The sequence below is a fragment of the Podarcis erhardii genome (assembly GCF_964252035.2).
Source record: "Podarcis erhardii genome assembly, chromosome: 3".
Taxonomy (NCBI): Eukaryota; Metazoa; Chordata; class Lepidosauria; order Squamata; family Lacertidae; genus Podarcis; species Podarcis erhardii.
In genome coordinates, this window is record NC_138507.1 from 110,328,883 (window position 1) to 110,349,845 (window position 20,963).

A 20,963-nucleotide genomic window follows, 5' to 3' on the forward strand; every position below is an offset into this window, starting at 1 on the left:
TCAGAAAAGTGGTGGCAAACAGCCAAGGCACATTACCTACATGCCTCTGTCTACAGAAAGCTTTCTTGAAAGAGCCCTCTCCTGGCCACTATCCTACAACCATCAAGACTATTAAAATAATGCATCAGCTTGCAGGAACTCCAAAATGTCACTAGAGGGCTCTATCTGAAGCTAAAGAAGAGTGTCCTCCCTATTGCAGAATCGAATTAATATAATCAAAATTCAATTATCTCACATTCCTATACAAAAAAATGGATTTTGAATATATCACTCTGCCCTGCCAACTTTCGCAATTTAAAAGCGAAATCACACCGAAGGGAAGGGTTTTGTTTTGTTTTGTTTTTATCGCTGTACAAAAAGTCCTGAAAATAATCTCTCTCTCACACACACAAAAAAGGAAGTTGTTCTGGTAAACTTGCATTTGGTTCCTCGGTGAATAAAGCAACGATCAATTATTTCTAAATGCTATAAAAAAAAAACCTAGGAAAGCATGATATTATTTCTGCAGGAGAGCTTATGTGGTTTGTGTTCACATGGCTGTTTGCTGAGGGCCGCAGACTTTGGGCATTGAAGGGTCGTGTTATTTGTGACACACACACACACACAAGATCACTATGAAGGTGTAGCGGGGGGAGTTCTAAAATAAAATAAAATAAAATCAAAGGAGGGAGGGAGATGGATTTGAAAGGATGTAATGTCAGGCTGCTCTATAGAGAAGACCAGAAACAAACAAAAATGTGGCCTGCAATCAGGTTTCTCTTGCTTGCGTATATTTTATGTGTTCTAACACATTAAGCCAAAATCAAGTACAACATGCCAGAAAGGGCTAAATAGCTTGCTGGTTTTTAACAGAGAAGGTTCTGATTATATGCTGGGGCAAACTCAGTTCGCATGAGCAAACTGTTCAGGACAACAGTGTGATTTTGGGCTGTGCACACATCACCGGCTTAAAACGCAGCAAGTTTGTTTTCCCTACAGCTGAGCTTCAAATCACATTTGCAAGACACTGTACACATCATTACGGCCAGATGTGTTTGGAAGTCGCTCGTTGTGTGTCGACTCCAGGATCCTCTTTGTGTGTGTGCATTTCCCCACTCATGTGTGTGTGTGTGCCGCGGCGTAGCGTGGGTTGTCAGCACCCGGGGCAAGGCAAGTAATTTGCGCCGCCTAACCCGGGGCAAGGCAAGTAATTTGCGCCGCCTAACCCGGGGCAAGGCAAGTAATTTGCGCCGCCTAACCCGGGGCAAGGCAAGTAATTTGCGCCCCTAACCCCTAACCTGCCGTCGCTGCCAGCGTCTTCTTGCTGCTGCCTGGGCTGGTCGGGTGTGGTTCTCTCCTGCGCTCAGCGCTGCGCTGGGCGGCCGCTGCACTGTCCCTCCCCCAGATAGTCCCTCCCTCGCTCTCTCTCCGCTCCGCACCGCACCGCACCGCACCGCACACCTGGCACCCTACCCCTCCACAGTGGGCGGCGATCCGGCAGCTCGGATCGGATTTGCACAGCCAGCACTGCAGTGAGAGAGAGTGAGTGAGCCAGGTAGGGGCAGAGAGCTGCTAGTGCGAGCGCGCCCCCCCCAAATGTTGCGCCCAGTGTGGCTGGCCCCCCCTGCACCCCCCACGCTACGCCACTGTGTGTGTGTTTGTGTGATTAGGGCTAGTCTGCTAATAACTCAAATTCCCTTTTCTAGAGCTTCTTTTCAGAAGGAATAGAAAAATCTGAAGCTGTATACTGTGTCATATTGGTATTAGGCTACAGTCTCTTGTAAAGGTAGACCCCCAGGTTGTGGGTTGTTCATCCTCACATTTCCTTTTGCAAAGAAAGATTCCCAGGCTGTGTGTCTCAGGCTTGATCAACCTGGTGCACACAGCTAGACTGTTGTTGAAAGTTCACTATCCAGTTCCAAACCGGCTTGTAAAAAGGGCATGGAGATCTTCGCATTCCTTCTGTTCTCAAATTGGATTAAAGCAGGTCTGGGGTGGGAAACTAATCAAAACACACTACTTCTCAAGAAACTACAGGGCAGATGTGAATTGTGGCTAACACCATGTGTACACGGCTTCATAAACCAGCAGTGTGAACACACTGGATGCAGAGTCAACCAGAGTGTGTACACAGCCTTAGAGCCCCAAATGTACATGAGCACCACTTATTATGAAAAGACCGGAATGGCAGCTCTGACTTTAAACTGCTTGTGTGCGTGGACTGCCTGGTTGGGGCAGCGGAATTTTTCCCAGTTGCCACCCTGCACCCCCTTGGCATCAGAAGAACTGACTCTCTGGAAACCCAAATCCAGTGCTCCACAGAAGCTGCATGAAACATGAAGCTTGCATGCACAATGCCGACACACCGACCGAGCTTCCCCAGCACCCAGGGGCATGTGTTTTGGACTAGGATTTACTTGTGTAAAGCAGCAATATGGGAAATCCTGGGCTGAGAAACCCACCTTGTTGGGTAAGATGCAACAAAAAAGACACAAAACAAACAGGTTGCCCTCTAATGCTGGTGGTCTTCTCTTTTTAGAACAGACTGCGGTTCAGAATTAATAATGGTGGGTTATGGTGGAGTGTGTAAAGATGAAATTAAACTCAACGAATAATGAACTTATGTATGTTGCAAATATATGTATATGCATGAGAACTGCATATATATATATTTCTGTTTCATTTGATTTTTCAGTGGCCAACAGGCTGTTGAATAGGTGTTTGCAGGCAAAGACGCACACCAAAAAAGGATGTTTGAGATGTTAACTTCAGGGTGGGAGTCGGGGAGGGACGTTACCTAGGTTGACTGTTAGCTTAACTCGTCCTGCATCCAGTTCCAAGCGCAGAGTGTCAGCAGATTCCCTCGAAGTGGTGGCCATTAGAATGCCATAAGCTCGCTGTGACCTGAAGCGCAGGGACACGTCTTCTGCCTCGGTGTGCATTACCACGGGGAGTTGTATTTTCATAAACATGCTTCCGTCGTAGCTTAAAACGGTTGCCTCTGGAAAAGGACAAGCGGGAAGATTGAGAGGGAATTACAAGGCTGCGTTTCTGCATGCAAGTGAATGCCACGAGTCGCATCATCAAAAAAACTGCTGAGTCAAGCAGGGCTGGCCCAATACATTTTGGCATCTGAGGTATTAAGTTGTGAGTGGACATAGCAGACGACACAGAGATTTCTCCAAGTGGTTCTTTATAGTAAGCTGGAACTGAACTGAACTGCAAACAGCTGAACTGAACTGGTTTTATAGGCAGCCGGCTGTCAACATTGTAACATCATAATAATAATAATAATAATAATAATAATAATAATAATAATAATAATAATTTATTATTTGTACCCCGCCCATCTGGCTGGGTTTCCCCAGCCACTCTGGGCAGCTTCCAACAAAGATGAAAGATACACTAAAATGTCACATATTGAAAACTTCCCTGAACAGGGCTGCCTTCAGATGTCTTCTGAATGTCAGGTAGATGTTTATCGCTTTGACATCTGATGGGAGGGCGTTCCACATAACAACAACAACCCAGGGTTTCCCGCCTAAATTGGTAACTTAAGTGGACCTGAGTGAAAACTATATACACAATACCCCCTGGTGAGAACTTCAATACATAGCATGAGGCACTCCTCCCTCCCTGCCAGGGAAGAAGGGGTGAGCGAAGATCTACACCAGGAACAAGTACAGAATACACACCAGGAAGTAGGGTGAGAGGATACCTAGCAGTGCCTCCTATTCACCAAGAGGCGACTGTAGAGGCATTGGGAGGGTTGCAGAAGAAACAACAGATCCAGCCTCCAAGGAAAACATGGCGGCGGCGGCAGCGGCAGCGGCAGCGGCAGCGGCAGCGGCAGCGGCGGCGGCAGCAGCAGCAGCAGGCAATGCATTCCTTGGAGGTTGGATCTACTACCCCTGTGGATTCTGCTGTCCAAGACGAACACTGTACCACATTGCATCTTATAGTGTAGGACAGGCTTCCTCAACCTCAGCCCTCCAAATGTTTTGAGACTACAGTTCCCATCATCCCTGACCACTGGTCCTGCGAGCTAGGGATCATGGGAGTTGTAGGCTGAAAACATCTGGAGGGCCAAGGTTGAGGAAGCCTGGTGTAGGACAAGTAAGATAAAGGTAAAGGACCCCTGGACAGTTAAGTCCAGTCAAAGGCGACTTTCAGGCCAAGGGAGCTGGCATTTGTCTACAGACTGCTTTCCGGGTCATGTGGCCAGCATGACAAAGCTGCTTCTGGTGCAACGAAACACCGTGATGGAACCCCAGAGCGCACAGACATGCCGTTTACCTTCCCGCCATAGTGGTACCTATTTATCTACTTGCACTCGGATACTTTCGAACTGCTAGGCTGGCAGGAGCTGGGACAGAGCAACAGGAGCTCACTCTGTCGTGGGGATTCAAATCGCCAATCTTCCGATCGGCAAGCCCAAGAGGCTCAGTGGTTTAGTCCACAGCGTCACCCGCGTCCCTTGTAGGACAAGTATTGTATTCCAGTATGGCCACTGAAGCTGGGGCAACACAATACATGTTGAGCATTTTGGTGCAGCCATCGTTGGACTTCTGAACATTTATTTCTTGGGGTAGCATCTCTTCTGATTGGGTTGCCTATTGTGGAATGTACATTAGAAGCATCTTTTTTTCTTTTTTTCCTGCCCTCCCCTGCAGTCTGGTTACTGTTCCAAGGAGACTGGTATACACTAAACACTGCTGGAGCAGAAGTTTATGCTCCAAACAACTGGAAGAAATGCTTAATAATACGCTGCTCATTAAACAGAATCACGGCCTCTAGGGCAAGGAATTATACTATCGTTTCTGCACAGGGAATGCAACCGTGCGCAGGGAGGAAATGGCTTTATTAAACAACACCAGGGAGCAGCTGTATCTAGGGGGCCGCAGAAGGGGGCAGGTGGAGAGAGCCAGGACAATAAGTTTTAGGGCGGTCCCTCTGGAAAGTAAATAATAAAGGGGTTATCTTTAATAATACAAGCAATACCCACAATCCTGTGCATTTATGCACAACATTAAATTCACGAATTGGCCAGGATGACCCAGCAGGCTCTCTCTCTCACTCACACACACAACCCCCTCCTGGTTTTTCTGTTTTGCAAAGTTTGTCACGCCAGGCCCCCTGGAACACACACAAGGGGAAGGGCCATAGCTCAGCGGGAGAGCATCTGTTTTGCAAGCAAAACGTTCCATATTGACTCCCTTGTGAAAAGAATCCTGCCTGAAATCCTTGAGAGCCACTGCCAGCCAGTGTGGGCAAAACTAAGCTAGATGGAACAATAAGCTAACTCAGTATAAGGCAGCTTCCTATGGGTGTTGGATTGCATTGAGCTTGGCCGGTAACAAGCTTTTGCAGGCTCCTACTGAGATCTTGCAAGAAGATCAAACCTATCCATTCTTAAAGAAATCAGCCCTGAGTACTCACTGGAAGGACAGATCCTGAAGCTGAGGCTCCAATACTTTGGCCACCTCATGAGAAGAGAAGACTCCCTGGAAAAGACCCAGATGTTGGGAAAGATGGAGGGCACAAGAAGAACGAGGACGACAGAGGACGAGATGGTTGGACAGTGTTCTCGAAGCTACCAACATGAGTCTGACCAAACTGCGGGAGGCAGTGGAAGACAGGAGTTCCTGGCGTGCTCTGGTCCATGGGGTCAGGAAGAGTCGGACACGACTAAACAACAACACTGAGATTTAATTCTGTGCAGTAGGGGTTGCCGCCTAAAGCTTTGGGATCAGCTTTAATTGATGAAGGCATGTTTTAATAATAATAAGGCTATTGTCCAATGGGAAATGGGAAGCAAAACATAATCACAGTCTGTCGTAACAATGAAGGATCGTTTTTGCTTACTAACAATATAAGGCATTTTCTATCACCCAATTTAACACTTTAAGATTACCCAGAAGAGTTTGTGTACGTTGTCTTAATCAGTGCTTTTTTGGAGGGGGGAAAGTGCTGGTACTCCTCATGACGTTGTTACAGAAGTGCCACACTTTTAACATTTGGAAAAGAAAAAAAAGTGCCAGTATAGTGGTACCTCGGGATGCAAACAGGATCCATTCCAGAGCCCCATTCCCATCCCGAATGGAACGCAAGACGCGACGGCGCGTCTGTGCGTGCGCGGGTCACGTTTCGCAGCTACCGCGCATGCGTGTGATGTCATTTTGAGCGCCTGCACATGCGCGAGCGGCGAAACCCGGAAGTAATGCGCTCCGTTACTTCCAGGTTGCCGCGGACCGCAACTTGAACACGCACAACCCGAAGCAGATTCAGGTATGACTGTACTGCGTATCCTTGAGTACCCCCAGAAGAAACACATAAACACTGGTCTTAATAATCCTTACAATGGTCCTATAAGGTTGGCTTTTCAAAAAGGCACAGGGAGGTACAGATAGGGTCTACCGGAGACCTTTAGGCAGCCAAGGCAAAGCACGCCACTCATGCCCCCAGCCCAGATCCAGACCCATGCCCCGGGAGACCAACAGCAATGCAGGAGCTTTGCAGAAATGCCATGTTTTTCACTAAGAGGTATAGCAAAAAGAGGGTGTTCTGCAAGGCATTGCTGCTGCTGTCCTTGGCTTTGGGCTGTGTCTTTACCCTGCCCGAAGGAAAGCCAGAAGCCAGTGGCACCAAGGCCAGATCAGAATCTCCCACCCACTGTGGGTTGCCTCACATTGCCTCTTTGGTATAATAATAATAATAATAATAATAATAATAATAATAATAATAAATTTATACCCCATCCTTCCCAGTTCAAAAACCGGGCTCAGGGTGGCTAACAACAAATTTAAACCACTTTAAAACACTTAATTATAATAGCAGCATAAAATACAGTATAAGAACATGAATACCAATAAAATTCAAAAATAAAAAATCAATTAGATAATCTCCAGGGCTAGCTGGCTGCATTAGTCCTACTTGGGCCAGCAAGAAAGCCAGGGGAGAATTAGCTGTGGGGTCTCAGAGCGGGTAATCTTCATAAAAGGGAAGGGGGAGGGAAGAGAAGGGAAATAAAAGTTCAGGCTGAATTCAAATTAAAGGCCAGGCGGAATAGCTCTGTCTTACAGGCCTGACGGATGGAGGTTGAATCTTGAAGGGCCCTAGTCTCATGGGACAGAGCATTCCACCAGGTCGGAGCCATCCCTGAAAAGGCCCTGGCCCTGGTGGAGGATGGTTTGACTTCCTTAGGGCCTGGGACCTCTAAACTATGGTTATTCATGGACCTTAAGGTCCTCTGCGGGGCATACCAGGAGAGGCGGTCCCGTAGATACGAGGGCCCTAAGCCACAAAGGGCTTTAAAGGTCAAGACCAGCACCAACCATGCTAGGGCAGCAAGCTAGCTTAGGGAGTGGTTTGCAGACCACATGCCCCTTTTCCACGCCTCAGAATCTGTCACCTGAGGCAGCTGCCTCATTCTGTCTCATGGTAGAGCCGGCCCTGAGAGCATAAAGCAGTGGCTTGCTCAAAGCAACCGGGTGAGTTCAGTGGTAGCGTTTGAGCCGGGCATATTCCAACTCACAGCTCTGGCACTACCTGAGGAAGGCAATGCTGCAATGTGTTGAATGTTCCATCAGCCCAGGCATTTCAGCCTGCCAGAGGGAGTAATCCCCACTCTTCCACAGTGTTATGGACTGGTTGGATGTAGAAGAATGGTGGGAGGAACCAGTTGTGGAACTGCCAAGGGAAGAAGGCTCAGAGCCTGGGGAGTGGTGGTGGGACAACGATGAGTGTTCAGAGGGAGAAGACTGGGAGGAGAAGGTGTCGGAAGCTGAAGAAGCAACAGGACTTAGTGAGCTGGGGGAGTCTGTGGCAGACAGAAGTCCAGAATCAGAGACAGAAGCCGAAGCAGGGGAGGGAGGGGAGGGAGGTCAAGAGGCAGAGATGAGACAGGCTGTGTCCAGTTCTGGGCACCACAGTTCAAGAAGGACACTGACAAACTGGAACGTGTCCAGAGGAGGGCAACCAAAATGGTCAAAGGCCTGGAAACGATGCCTTATGAGGAACGGCTAAGGGAGCTGGGCATGTTTAGCCTGGAGAAGAGGAGGTTAAGGGGTGATATGATAGCCATGTTCAAATATATAAAAGGATGTCACATACAGGAGGGAGAAAGGTTGTTTTCTGCTGCTCCAGAGAAGCGGACACGGAGCAGTGGTTCCAAACTACAAGAAAGAAGATTCCACCTAAACATTAGGAAGAACTTCCTGACAGTAAGAGCTGTTCGACAGTGGAATTTGCTGCCAAGGAGTGCGGTGGAGTCTCCTTCTTTGGAGGTCCTTAAGCAGAGGCTTGACAACCATATGTCAGGAGTGCTCTGATGGTGTTTCCTGCTTGGCAGGGAGTTGGACTCGATGGCCCTTGTGGTCTCTTCCAACTCTATGATTCTATGATTCTATGATTCTATGATTCTATGCTGGTGAAGAGTCGCAAGTGTCTCCCTTTCCTGCTGCAACAAGCTCCTCTCCCCCTTGTCTCCCAGAACCAGTAGAAGCATGAAAAGGGTGGAGGAGGGGTTGGCTGCGAGGCACAGTCTCTGATTGCTTGGGAAAGCCCTGGAGAGGAGGAGACTTAAGATGGCTGTGAGGAGGCGGGGACTTTCAGTCTTGGCAACTGATCCATGGGGCCAGTCGTCATTAGGCCTGGCATTCAGCCAAGTCTGTGGAGATTGTTTTGTTTGCCAACAAAGCATTAACTCAAACTTTGAACTGTGCTCTGGCTGGGTGTCGCCCAATCCCCAGGAGCCAATTTCATGGGCCGTACAGGCAGGGGAGCCCCATTGTTCATATGGCAGTCCATGTGCGGGCTTCTGCTGATGGGACTTTTTAGCCAAATCCCAATAGGCTATGCAATCTCTGCTCAAGAGGAGGAGACTCTTCTGTGAGGAAGCTCTATCTTAAAGCACATGAAGAAAACTCTCTGTTCAATCCTGGTCTACTCCAGGTTGTTGTTGCTGTTTTTAAAAAAGGTTGGGTAGGAGATAATAGGAAAGACTGCCAGCCCAAGACACTGCCAGCCAGAGTAGTCAGTACTGGACTACATGCAGAAACAGGATGTGCCAGTATAAGACTGCTTCCTCTGTATATTTACAGATGGCGAGTGTTAATATGCAGTACCTTTAATCAATGATTTTTTTTTTAACTTGCTGAAATATAACTAAGTGGTCCAGCTTAAAACATTTGGACTTTATATTCTTAGCTGGAATATTATTATTATTATTATTATTATTATTATTATTATTATTATATACTGCCCTATACCCGCAGGTCTCAGGGCGGTTTACAGGATAAAATCAGAATATAAAACCACAAAATACATAATCAAAACAAAAAAAACCCCCAATAACCCCCACCCCTGAGCATCTCTGCTTACTGACAGTAAATGCAAGATATGAAACCCTGAAAAATCATGCATCCTAGCATCTCCGCCTCCCCCCCCCCCATATAATTTCTGTTGATAAATGTCATCTTGCACATTTATCTTTTTTGCTGTTGTTGTTGTTGCCTGGCTGAAAACATACACCTGCAAAAGGCACCGCCAAAAGGCAATCACGTACCACAAGCCCCAATAAAAATCAAAGAGAAAAGCCAAATTATATTGCCATGACATCTGTCCTGCCATCTGCTACAGCTCCCACAAACAAATTAAACCCATCCAGCGATTATCCTGATGTTTTTTTACTTTTGGCATAATCAGCTCCGGCTTACAGTGGCAAAATAAGCATGGAACACTTCAGGTTCAAAGACTATTAAGCCTGCAATCCTGTTCATGTTTTCCTGGAAGAAAGCTCCACTGATCTCAATGGGACTATTTCTGAATAGTTGTGCATAGGGTGACACTGCTGCTATTCAACCCACCAATGAATTTGGGGGCATGAGTGACCCCAAAGATACAGAACTATGAGACATAACCCCACCCCACCCCAACCCTTTGCTATTTCACGCTCCTTGTATTCTTGTACGATGAAGGAATGCTAGCTCCCTCCCCATCTCCATTAAAAACAAAGGAGAGAGCAATCCGAGAGTTGAATCTTTGAAAAGGGGGAGATCCCTGTGGCACCACTTCGGGTCATGAGCAAATGAGTGTGAGAATGAACACACATTTCATTTTCTGTATTTCATTTCAGCTGAAATGAAAGCACAGGTGGCAAAGTTACGGTGACTAAATTGGGCCTCGGTGTTTAAAGGTTGCATTTGCGGCTCAGGACCCCAATGCCTCACATGTCGTCTCTCCCCACATTAACTCACCCAAACCCAGTGTTCATCATCTGACGACCTTCTCTGTGTGCTCTCTCCAAGGGAGGTTCACAGAACAGGCCTTTTCAGTGGTGGCTCCTCACTTACGGAATGCTCTCCCCAGGGAAGCACACCAGGTGCCACCAATGCCTACTTTTAGGTGCCATGCCATTTTTTTTTATTTTTAATCATTTTCAGGTTTTTTGGCCTTTTACTTGTGGTGTTTCAGATCCTGCAGCCTCCTTTACTGGGTAGGATGTGTCAGACCTCCTTTTATTTGTAGATGGATGTTTTCTGTTTTGTTTTAGTTTCATGTTGCTTTTATATAATAATAATAATAATAATAATAATAATAATAATAATAATAATAATAATAATAATAATAATTTATTTATACCCCACCCATCTGGCTGGGCTAGCTCAGCCACTATGGGAGGCTTCCAACAAAATATTAAACATTAAAAGCTTCCCTAAACAGGGCTGCCTTCAGATGTCTTCTAAAAGTCTGGTAGTTGTTGTTCTCTTTGACATCTGGTGGGAGGGAGTTCCACAGGGTGGGTGCCACTACCGCCCTCTGCCTGGTTCCCTGTAACTTGGCTTTTAAATTTTTTTTAAGTTGCTTTGAATTTATCTTTATTTTATTCTTTTTTAAAAAATGAATAACTTTAATTAATAAAGCCCTTCACAACTTGAGACCAGTTTACCTACAAGGTCATCTTACCCCAAATGTTCCCACTTGGCCGCTTCGATTGGCGGATTTGTCACTACTATTGCCTTCATCCCTTCTTGGAACATCAGGCCAGTGTTGGGAACAGAATGCTGGAATAGGTTCTAATGCACGCAACTGGCTGTAGTTCAGATATGAGCACTGGCTACCATCTACTGTAAAGGTAAAGGTAAAGGAACCCCTGACCATTAGGTCCAGTCGCAGACAACTCTGGGGTTGCAGCGCTCATCTCGCTTTATTGGCCTTGGGAGCCGGTGTACAACTTCCAGGTCATGTGGCCAGCATGACTAAGCCACTTCCGGCAAACCAGAGCAGCACACGGAAACGCCGTTAACCTTCCCGCCAGAGTGGTACCTATTTATCTACTTGCACTTTGATGTGCTTTCGAACTGCTAGGTTGGCAGGAGCAGGGACCGAGCAACAGGAGCTCACCCCATCGCAGGGATTCAAACCATTGACCTTCTGATCTGCAAGCCCTAGGCTCTGTGGTTTAACCCACAGTGCCACCTGCGTCCCAATCACCATCTACTGTAGTTCTCCCTAAATCAGGAGTTGCCAAGGTGTCGCCTTCCAAATGGGTGACACTCAGTTCGAAGAGCATGAGGCTCCTATTCTCTGGGTTGTGGGTTCAAGCCCTATGTTGGGCAAAAGATTCCTGCATTGCAGGGGGTTGGACTAGATGACTCTTGTGATCCCTTCCAACCCTACAATTCCACGAATCTATAAAATGCTCTTGAGCTACAGCTCCCAGCAGCTGTTATGGCCAACAGTCAGGTACAATGGGAATTGGAGTCCAACAGCATCTTGAGTGCTCTGCGTTGTGCTATCTCCATCCTGCACTACCTGACAAACTATTTCAGACCCTAGTTCTTAGCTACATTGTTCTAAAATTTGTGATTCAAACCAGCATAGTCCCCCACACCCCTCATGCTCCCTGAAGTGGCTTTGCTTGCTTATGTGAACATATTTTCTTTACAACCCCCCCCCCCAAAAAAAATTTGCTTCCTTTTTGAATGGCACGAACAACATTTTAATTGTCGTGTCTACTGGCAAACGAGAACGGTTTATCAGCAACCGCACATGGGTAGGAGCGATAATAGTTCTGTGTGGCAAGCACTGCCTTTGCTGTAGCTTACGGAATCCCAAACACTGTAATCATATTAATGCATGACCGTTTGGGATTCAACTATTACTGGAAGGAGGCGAAGCAATGCTTTGAAAAGCTGTTCCTTTCCCTCCCCACCCCACCCCCCAAGATAGGGAAAACCCTTGGGTAGCGTATAATACTCCAGAAGCTGAATAAACACACAACTGATTTCTGTAGGACAAGCAGCCAGATAACACTGTGAGTACATCATATTAGTATCGGTCCCAGCAGAGGAGGGTCCGTGTTCCAGAAAATTATATTGGGGGAAATGCCCAAACCATACGTTGTGAGGGATGACAAACAACGTAAACAGAAAGAAATTCCATGCCCTGTCAAAGATACTTACTGAAAATCCTTTTGCTGAAGCATGCCATTAAACTTGCAAAGAATGGTGGTGGGGTTTGTGGGGTTTTTTTAGTAGATTTGCATATGCTTGTTCCTTTCTCCAGTGGCTGGGATATGTAAAAATATTCCCTAGTTCTATTTTATTTCAAAAACTGTAGGTTTCTATCTCTCCCTCCTTCTCTTTCTCTTTCATAATGCTGCACTCTTTAAGAAGATGGGGAGGGGAGCAGTGAGGAGAAAAATGTCCCATATGTAATAGCAGGATTTTGCCACAGGGTGGTACACCATGCATATTTAACTGAAGAGTTTTGTAATTCATCTGACAGTCTAGTTAGGCCCCCTCTGCCAGCCGCAGTCCACCAGTAATAGGAACAATCTGGAGGCATCAAAAATAACTTGATTTCTGCCAAAGGCTTGCATCTTCTAAAATAAGAAACAAGGACTCCCTTCTCAGAATAACGTTTCATTTACAGCAGCACAAATGGAAGGCTCGGTCTTAACTAGTGCTAAGCTTATAAGGAAGGTGGGTTGTTGTTGTTTTGACAAAGCTTTTGTTAAGGGACTGAAATTAAAACTGCTGATATTGCAATGACATGTGTGGTCTGACCATATTTGGATTGCTGTGTATAAATTTGGTCACCTCACCTCAAAAAGGATATTGTAGGATGTGGGGAAAGGATCAGAAAAGAGCGAAATTGAACGTTCTGATTCATTCCTCGGTTTCTTAGTCATTATGCCAGGGGTCACCAACATGGTACTTGTGGGTTCCAACATCAACTTCATTGGACTGGTCAAGTTGTTCAGATGCCTGATTATTCTCTTCCAAAACAACTACCCTATTCCAAACTTTAAAATGGAAAGCATAATGCTGATGGTCAACAAAAGAGGTTTAAAGACTCTCTCAAGGCAAATCTTAAAAAGTGTAGTCTAAACACTGACAACTGGGAAACACTGGCCTGTGAGTGCTCCAGTTGGAGAACAGCCTTTACCAAAGGTGTCATGGGCTCTGAAGATGCTCGAACGCAGGATGAAAGGGAGAAACGTGCTAAGAGGAAGGCACGCTTGGCAAACCCTCACAGTGATCAACTCCTGCCCGGAAACCAGTGTCCCTACTGTGGAAGGAGGTGTGGATCCAGAATTGGCCTTCGCAGTCACTTACGGACTCGCTGCTAAGACCATGTTCATGGAAGACAATCTTACATGGCTATGAGTGATCGCCAGAGAATAAGAATAAGAATTGTGGGTACAGATAGGTAGCCGTGTTGGTCTGCCATAGTCAAAACAAAAAATTCCTTCCAGTAGCACCTTAAAGACCAACTAAGTTAGTTCTAGGTATGAGCTTTCGTGTGCATGCACACTTCTTCAGATACGAAGAAGTGTCTGAAGAAGTGTGCATGCACACGAAAGCTCATACCTAGAACTAACTTAGTTGGTCTTTAAGGTGCTACTGGAAGGAATTTTTTGTTTTAAGAATTGTGGGTTCCATTCTGCCTGCTCCTATGGTGCCCATGAAAGGTCTAAGCAAAGATTCCTCAAAAAAATCCACAGTACGTGAGAGGCTATTTCTTCTTCCTGCTCAGCTCCTATTTGCACCGGCTCAGCCGCTCATACACCAAACACATCCCTGTAAATATGCCCACATTTCACAAGATGCCAGGATTGGGCACCCACCTTCCTGGAGCCAGTGTGGTGTAGTGGTTAAGAGCGGTAGTCTCCTAATCTGGGGAACCGGGTTCGCGTCTCCGCTCCTCCACATGCAGCTGCTGGGTGACCTTGGGCCAGTCACACTTCTGTGAAGTCTCTCAGCCCCACTCACCTCACAGAGTGTTTGTTGTGGGGGAGGAAGGGAAAGGAGAATGTTAGCCACTTTGAGACTCCTTAAAGGGAGTGAAAGGCGGGATATCAAATCCAAACTCTTCTTCTTCTTCTTCTTCCTATCTGTTCTGAGCACAGAAGAGCTTCTCTCTGTGGGTGACTGCCAGCCAGCATGGTGAAGGTTGATGTAAGTGCCTTTTACTCATGGATCAGGTGCAGGGGCATAGGAAGGGAGGGCGGTGGGGGTGGCACACCACGTGGGGCTCACCCTGCTGCCCCGGGTGCACAGCATGGCCACCACTCTGGGAGCCCATGCAGCTAACTCCACCCTTTCACAAGGGCTGCACTGGTTGGTTGAAAAGGCAGTGGGTTGTTGGGGGAGAAGTCTTTGGGGCTGCCACAAATCATGCTTCTTGGCTGTTGGATGACCAGCTTGTCCCCAACTCCTAACTTGGGATTGAGGAGAGGGATGGGGTTTGCCCTCCGGAATCCTTTCAGCTTAGCCTGGCAAGGTTGAGCTTCCTATAGGGACAGAGCCACAGCAAAGAATGACAACAGATCCCTGGGAGAGGGCAAAAAAGTCCTCGATTCCCCAACTTATTTTGCATCCAGAGGTGGCACGTGCTCTCCAGGATGCAATGAGTGGATCCGGGCTGGATCAGTACTTTAGATGCGGTTGAGAAAGAAAGACGAAGGAAGAGGAGGAGTTTGTTTTGTTTTGCCATGGGAAAAGAGGGTGCCAGCATGGAGTAAGGCAGAGAGAAGGGACTTGGGCAGGTGGGCAGGGAAATGGAAGAACGGGGACCTCGGCCTTCGTATTCCCAGAGACTCCATTGCACCAGAGACAGGGTGTTCTTTCCGGCGCTGGACAGGGTCTCCAAAGAGACCACGTGCAACCCAGCAAGTGGGGCATGTTTAGGGTGATGTTGCTTCTCTGCCTTTCTTTGGCTGCTGTAGGGATGATTGCTGGGTCCGGAGGGAGGACACTCCCCACCCGCAGGCAGCCTCAGTCTGCCTGCACACGTGACCTTGGGGTGCGGGGCACCCCCCCTCACAGACAAAGCCACAGCTGTCTGAACATCGTGCCCTCTGTCTAACCTTTTGCCGTCTCAGTCGTCTGCGGTGCCCTGTCTGTAACCTTTGTCTCTGAGACCTTTTGTCTCCTTCGTCATACACTGTACAAGGGGAAAATGACGGAGTGGAAACAGGTGCCAAAATAACTTTGTACCACCCCACGATCTTGGGACTGGAAGATGCGTAAAGGTCACAGCCCAAAATGTATCTGCCTGGGTTTGAATATTTGTGTCAATAAAAGGAGCCTCCACAGAGCTGGCTGGCAGCTTGCTTGCAGCTCACCTGTGCGCAGCTCACCTGCATTATCAACTCCTGCCTCATGTCTGTCACATCAGGCTGCAAACCCATTTAAAGTGCACACACCCCAAGAATCCTGTGAGGTGTCTCTTCCAAGCCTACCCTGAGCTGTCGATGTCTGTGGGGAGGGTGTGACAAAAAAAAAAAAAAAATTGTGCTGGGTACCACCTGACCTTGCTACATATCTGATCAGGTGAAAGAAGTGACCAAACCATTGTGCAGCTGTCCTTTTCTGTGTTTTGAGCTGTGCCAGTCATTACGCCATTCCCCCAGAGCAGCCATTGTGTGACTGGCACCCATGGCATCCTCAACATTCCAAACGTGCCCACTGGGCCGGAGAAGGTTGTCAACCCCTGGTATGCATGTTGGTTCTCTGAGATGTAAACCAGGGCCTTCCCACCCATTCCCTTAACCTCAATTCTACATTAGCCTTCACAACACAACACAGTAGTGGTAGCTGCTGCTACATCACACTGCTAGTTTCTCACCTGCCAATCAGTATCAAGACCCTCAGCAGTTTTGAAGTCATCTGTGAAAGAAAAGGGAATCTGTGTTCTAACCAAATGGGTAAATGAATGGGCCTACCTCTCTCACACGATCTGCCCAGATAGCCTGTACCGGAACAATCACAGACGTATCTATTCCAGCCGTCCCTACAAGCTCCACTGTTCCTGCAGGGATTACTCAAGCACGGCTTTGCTGTTTCTCTCGAACACGAGGGTTTCACCCCAGAGGTGCTCTGGATTTCTGCCATTTGGCGGATGTCTTTGCTTTGGCCATCGATAAACAGGTCCCGAATGCAGCCCACATAACCATAATTGAGAAGCGCTGTCCAGACCTCTGTTGGAAAGACGAGGCCTGCTTTGTTTTCCGGCAAGCCTCCAAGGTACAAGTCGTCGTCCAGGTCCAAGATCTCACTCTCTCCAGGTGCAGTATATGGCGTGCGCATAGTGTTGACGGAAATGGTACCTGTTTAGGAATAAAACACAAGGTGTTCAGGTTTTTTTTTGTTAACAATGGAGAAAAAATGCACAACTGTCACTAACAACCTTCTTCTATGCCCTATGCAGCCTAGGACCCACGTACCTATGGTGCCACCTCTCCTGGTATGCCCTGCGGAGGACCTTAAGGTCCACACATGACAACATTTTGGAGATTGCTGGTCGCAAGGTTAGATTGGTCGCAACTAGGGCCAGGGCCTTTTCAGTACTGGCCCTGACTTGGTGGAACACTCTGTCACAAGAAACTAGGGCCCTGTGGGACTTGACATCTTTCCACAGAGCTGTTCTGCCTGGCTTTTGGTTTGGACTCAGTCTGACCCTTATGTTTCCCTCCCCTTATGGTTTTGATCTATGGGCCACTTTTAAAATGAGGCTGCATTTTAAATTGCATTTTAACCTGTATTTTAAATTGTTTTGTTTTTTTCCTATTACGTTTTTACTGTAAATTTATTGGTGTTAACCACCCTGAGCCCGGCTCTGGCTGGGGAGGGTGGGGTATAAATAAAAATATTATTATAAGCTTTTATATCCTGCTTGTAGGACAGATCCATGTTCCCAAAATTACTTTTAATCACAGAAGGAAAAATGATTACAAGAAAATAAAAAGGTTTAATAACAGTGCAGACTTTTCAAAAGCACAACATATGGGGGGGGGAATGGAGACTTCTTCAATCATCGTTATAGAAATCAATTAAAGGGAATTTGCATTAAAGATGAATGTGTTGTATAAAGTTTTCCCATTATGTTTGTTTGCTTATAAAACTAGACCTGAAACTGGGCATATCTGATGATCCAGAGTGCTGCTGATACCATGCCTTTACACTCCATGCCATTGCTTTGGGAAAATAACACACAGAGGAATGACTGAGTCTCCTGCTTCAATCAATGGATCTGGGGAAACCAATCAACTAATGACTGAATGTGTGAATGCAATTTCAAGAAATGGAAACAAAACAAATGGAACTTTTTAAAAAGCAGAAAAATAAAATAAAATGGGTTTCTTGCACACCCCTACAACCTGCGAAAACAGTAGTGGCACAGAAGGGAACAACTGCATAAATAAAGCAAGGGTAACCAATATACATTTCAAGGGAGCCAATGGAGGTAGGTTTTCACCCTCCTCCTGTGCACAGAGAGGGAAAGGATTAACTTGACCTCTCTGAAAGAGGTTCTTCCAAAGAATGTGTCACTGTGGAGAAGACTCTGAATCCATTAGCCACCATTTGCATCTTGGGTGGTGGGGCTGCCCATAACAAGTCCATTATAACAGATTTAAGTCCGAAGCATCAGAGGACTACCTGGCAGCAGTCCAAACCCAGTCCACCAGGGTCTCTTTAAGCCTGGGACACCCAAGGCAGGACCTGTGGAGCCCATACCCACTGATGAGCCAGGCCCTTCTACACCAGGCACCTGCATCTAATAGCAGCTGGTGACACAGTGTGCATAGGGCTCTGTTGCCCCCTTGGCATCGCAACACTTCAGGTCATTGCCTGAGAGGAAGAGGTGGAGGTGTGGAGAGCTTGGAACATTGTGGTACATGGCATCACAGCCACTCTGATGCTTCTGCCACTATACACCACACAACACTGTGCTCCCCACCATCCTGCCTGTTGCTAATGTCCGCACCCTCATGCCAACCTGGCAATTTTGCAGGTAACACACCTGGAAGAACTCTCAGAAATGGGAAGTCCAGTGGCCAGTTTCTCAAACGGGGATGTGAGAAGAGCCTGACCCTGGTGCAACATGGTGTCAGATGCATAAAGCCTTCAGTTTACCCTGAGCTGCTTGCTTGTAGCTGTCCATGGTGCTGCAACCACTAGCTTGTCTTCCTCCCTATCGCCATCCTGCCCCTTTGCCCAATCGTGGGATCCTTGTTGAGAGCAGGCCAGGCCAGGCCAATGGAGCAGCAAGAAAGGGAATGGCTGATCGCCACATGTAAAGCACAGCTTGAAAACTGTGTAAATATTAAATAAACACTAACATACACGCAAGACTGGGTATTCATCTGCTCTGTGTAAGCACATTTCCATAATGCATCTGTTCTGTGCTTGGGGGTACACTATGATCAATATTGCATGGTTCAGCTATAGGGCACTGGTGGACGGACAGTCTTTGCCTTCGATTGCCTTTTGGCTCCTTTCATTTAAAATTTATAACCCTGCCTGCTCATCCTACAGACTAGGCACACATGACAACAGATTAAAAATATAAAAAAGACATCAAAATTTTAAACCACATCCACACTTTGCTTATCATGTGCACAGTTTAAACAATGTTGTTGCCAGTTAAAACATGCTTCCTAAAAGCATAGGTTCCTGCCTGTACTAGAACCAAGTATGTTTGCAAGACCTCACAAGACCTAAGATTAGATCACAAATTACGAAAAACAGGGCTATCAGCTGCTACTAGCAACAGTGGTTAGGTTCGACAGCCACTGCTGGAGGCAATATGCTTCTGAGCATCAGTTGCTAGGATTCACAAGTAGAAAGAGCGCTCTTGTGCTCAGGTCCTGCTCTTGTGTTTGCCACAGGCATCTGGCTGGCCACTGTGAGAACAGAATGCAGAACCAGACGGACCACTGGCCTGATCCAGCAGGGTCTTCTTATGTTCCTATCATTCTGCTAAGCCAAAGCGCCACAAAGCTCAGTTCTAAGGTCCTGCAAACTGCCAAGCTGCCACTGCAAAACATTAAATCATATAATTCTAGAGCCCCAGGTTTCACATTTTAATTAACTCTGAATTGGCGACTCAGCTTCTTGCCAGCAGACTATGACAGATCAGCATTATTTACAAAGGAGAGGGAAATGTAAAGGGCAGGCAGAAGGTCTTAGATATCCTTGGTTTTCAGAAACATGGTTTTCCTTCACAGGTACATCCAATTAAATATTTTCTTCCAGTGTTTAAACAGGGATGTTTAACCTTTGATGTTATGAAACACAGCAGTGCCAGGTGGAGCCTCTGATCTAATTTACAGTTAATTTACTGATCCACACACTGCCCATATGGCCTGAACCATATATGTTCTTTGTATGTTCTTATATGCAACACACTCCCCGGGGAATGCTGTACATTTTGCACTCATGTAACATCTGCTATTTTTTTATGTTGCTAAGAAAGCGCAGAGCAATAAAATGAAAACAAAGCAGCCTTTCCCACAACATATTGTGCATGCTGCGGACTGCAGAACACAAAAATATACTGCAGTTTTCAGGGAGGAGGTGGTAAGACTAGTTTCTACCTTAGCCTTGCTGCCACCTTTTAAAACCTCAAGATGCCCAGGAACTGGACCTGACAGAGTAAACATTCTGCTATGCAGTGGCTTTCCTTCTGAACAGGATCTGTTTCCCCTCTATGAAAGAGTCCATGGGATTCAAACCCATAATCCTCTCAGCACAGATCTAGCAAACCTGCATGGTCTAAACCCGGGGTTGTCAACCTGGTCCCTACCGCCCACTAGTGGGTGATTCAGGATTCAGGATTCTAGGTGGGCGGTAGGGGGTTCTACGGCTCAAGCAGGCTGGTACACAGGCTGAGACCCTACCTGCCCACTGACTGTCTCACTAGAGTGGTGCATGCTCTGGTTATCTCCCACTTGGACTACTGCAATGCACTCTATGTGGGGCTACCTTTGAAGGTGACCCGGAAACTACAACTAATCCAGAATGCGGCAGCTAGACTGGTGACTGAGGGCGGCCGCCAAGACCACAGAACACCGGTCTTGAAAGACCTACACGGGCTTCCAGTATGTTTCTGAGCACAATTCAAAGTGTTGGAGCTGATCTTTAAAGCCCTAAACGGCCTTGGCCCAGTATACCTGAAGGAGTGTTTCCACCCCCATCATTCTGCCCGGACACTGAGGTCCAGTGCCAAGGGCCTTCTGGTGGTTCCCTTGCTGTGAGAAGCCAAGTTACAGGGAACCAGGCAGAGGGCCTTCTCGGTAGTGGCACCCGCCCTGTGGAACTCCCTCCCACAAGATGAAAAAGAGAACAACAACTAGCAGACTTTTAGAAGACATCTGAAGGCAGCCCTGTTTGTTGTTGTTGTTTAGTCGTTTAGTCGTGTCCGACTCTTCGTGACCCCATGGATCAGAGCACGCCAGCCACGCCTGTCTTCCACTGCCTCCCGCAGTTTGGTCAAACTCATGCTGGTAGCTTCGAGAACATTGTCCAACTATCTTGTTCTCTGTCGTCCCCTTATCCTGGTGTTTGTGTGTATGTGTAATGTGGCCCTCCAGGACTCCCCCCAGCCACACACCCTATCACCATGCCACATTCTTCACGGGCCCTGCCTTCCCTCATGGGTACCTTCCTTGAGAGTTTTTTGCCTGTCTGTAA

General features: G+C 47.0%; 1 protein-coding gene and 1 long non-coding RNA gene across 31 annotated transcripts in view; one reads left to right on the top strand and one right to left on the bottom strand.

Annotated features, from left to right (window-relative positions):
* Positions 1-20,963, bottom strand: part of NRXN1 (neurexin 1) — a 1,006,781-nt gene that overhangs the window by 527,765 nt on the left and 458,053 nt on the right. For all 30 annotated transcript variants that reach the window (XM_081854480.1, XM_081854477.1, XM_081854473.1 and 27 more), the window contains 2 exons: positions 16,214-16,597; positions 2,777-2,980 (listed from right to left, as the gene is read on the bottom strand). In XM_081854480.1, coding sequence (XP_081710606.1) covers positions 2,777-2,980; positions 16,214-16,597 — 588 coding nt within the window. The remainder of the gene's footprint in view (positions 1-2,776; positions 2,981-16,213; positions 16,598-20,963) is intronic.
* Positions 1-20,963, top strand: part of LOC309338060 — a 268,979-nt gene that overhangs the window by 116,285 nt on the left and 131,731 nt on the right. The gene's annotated exons all lie outside the window — the stretch shown is intronic.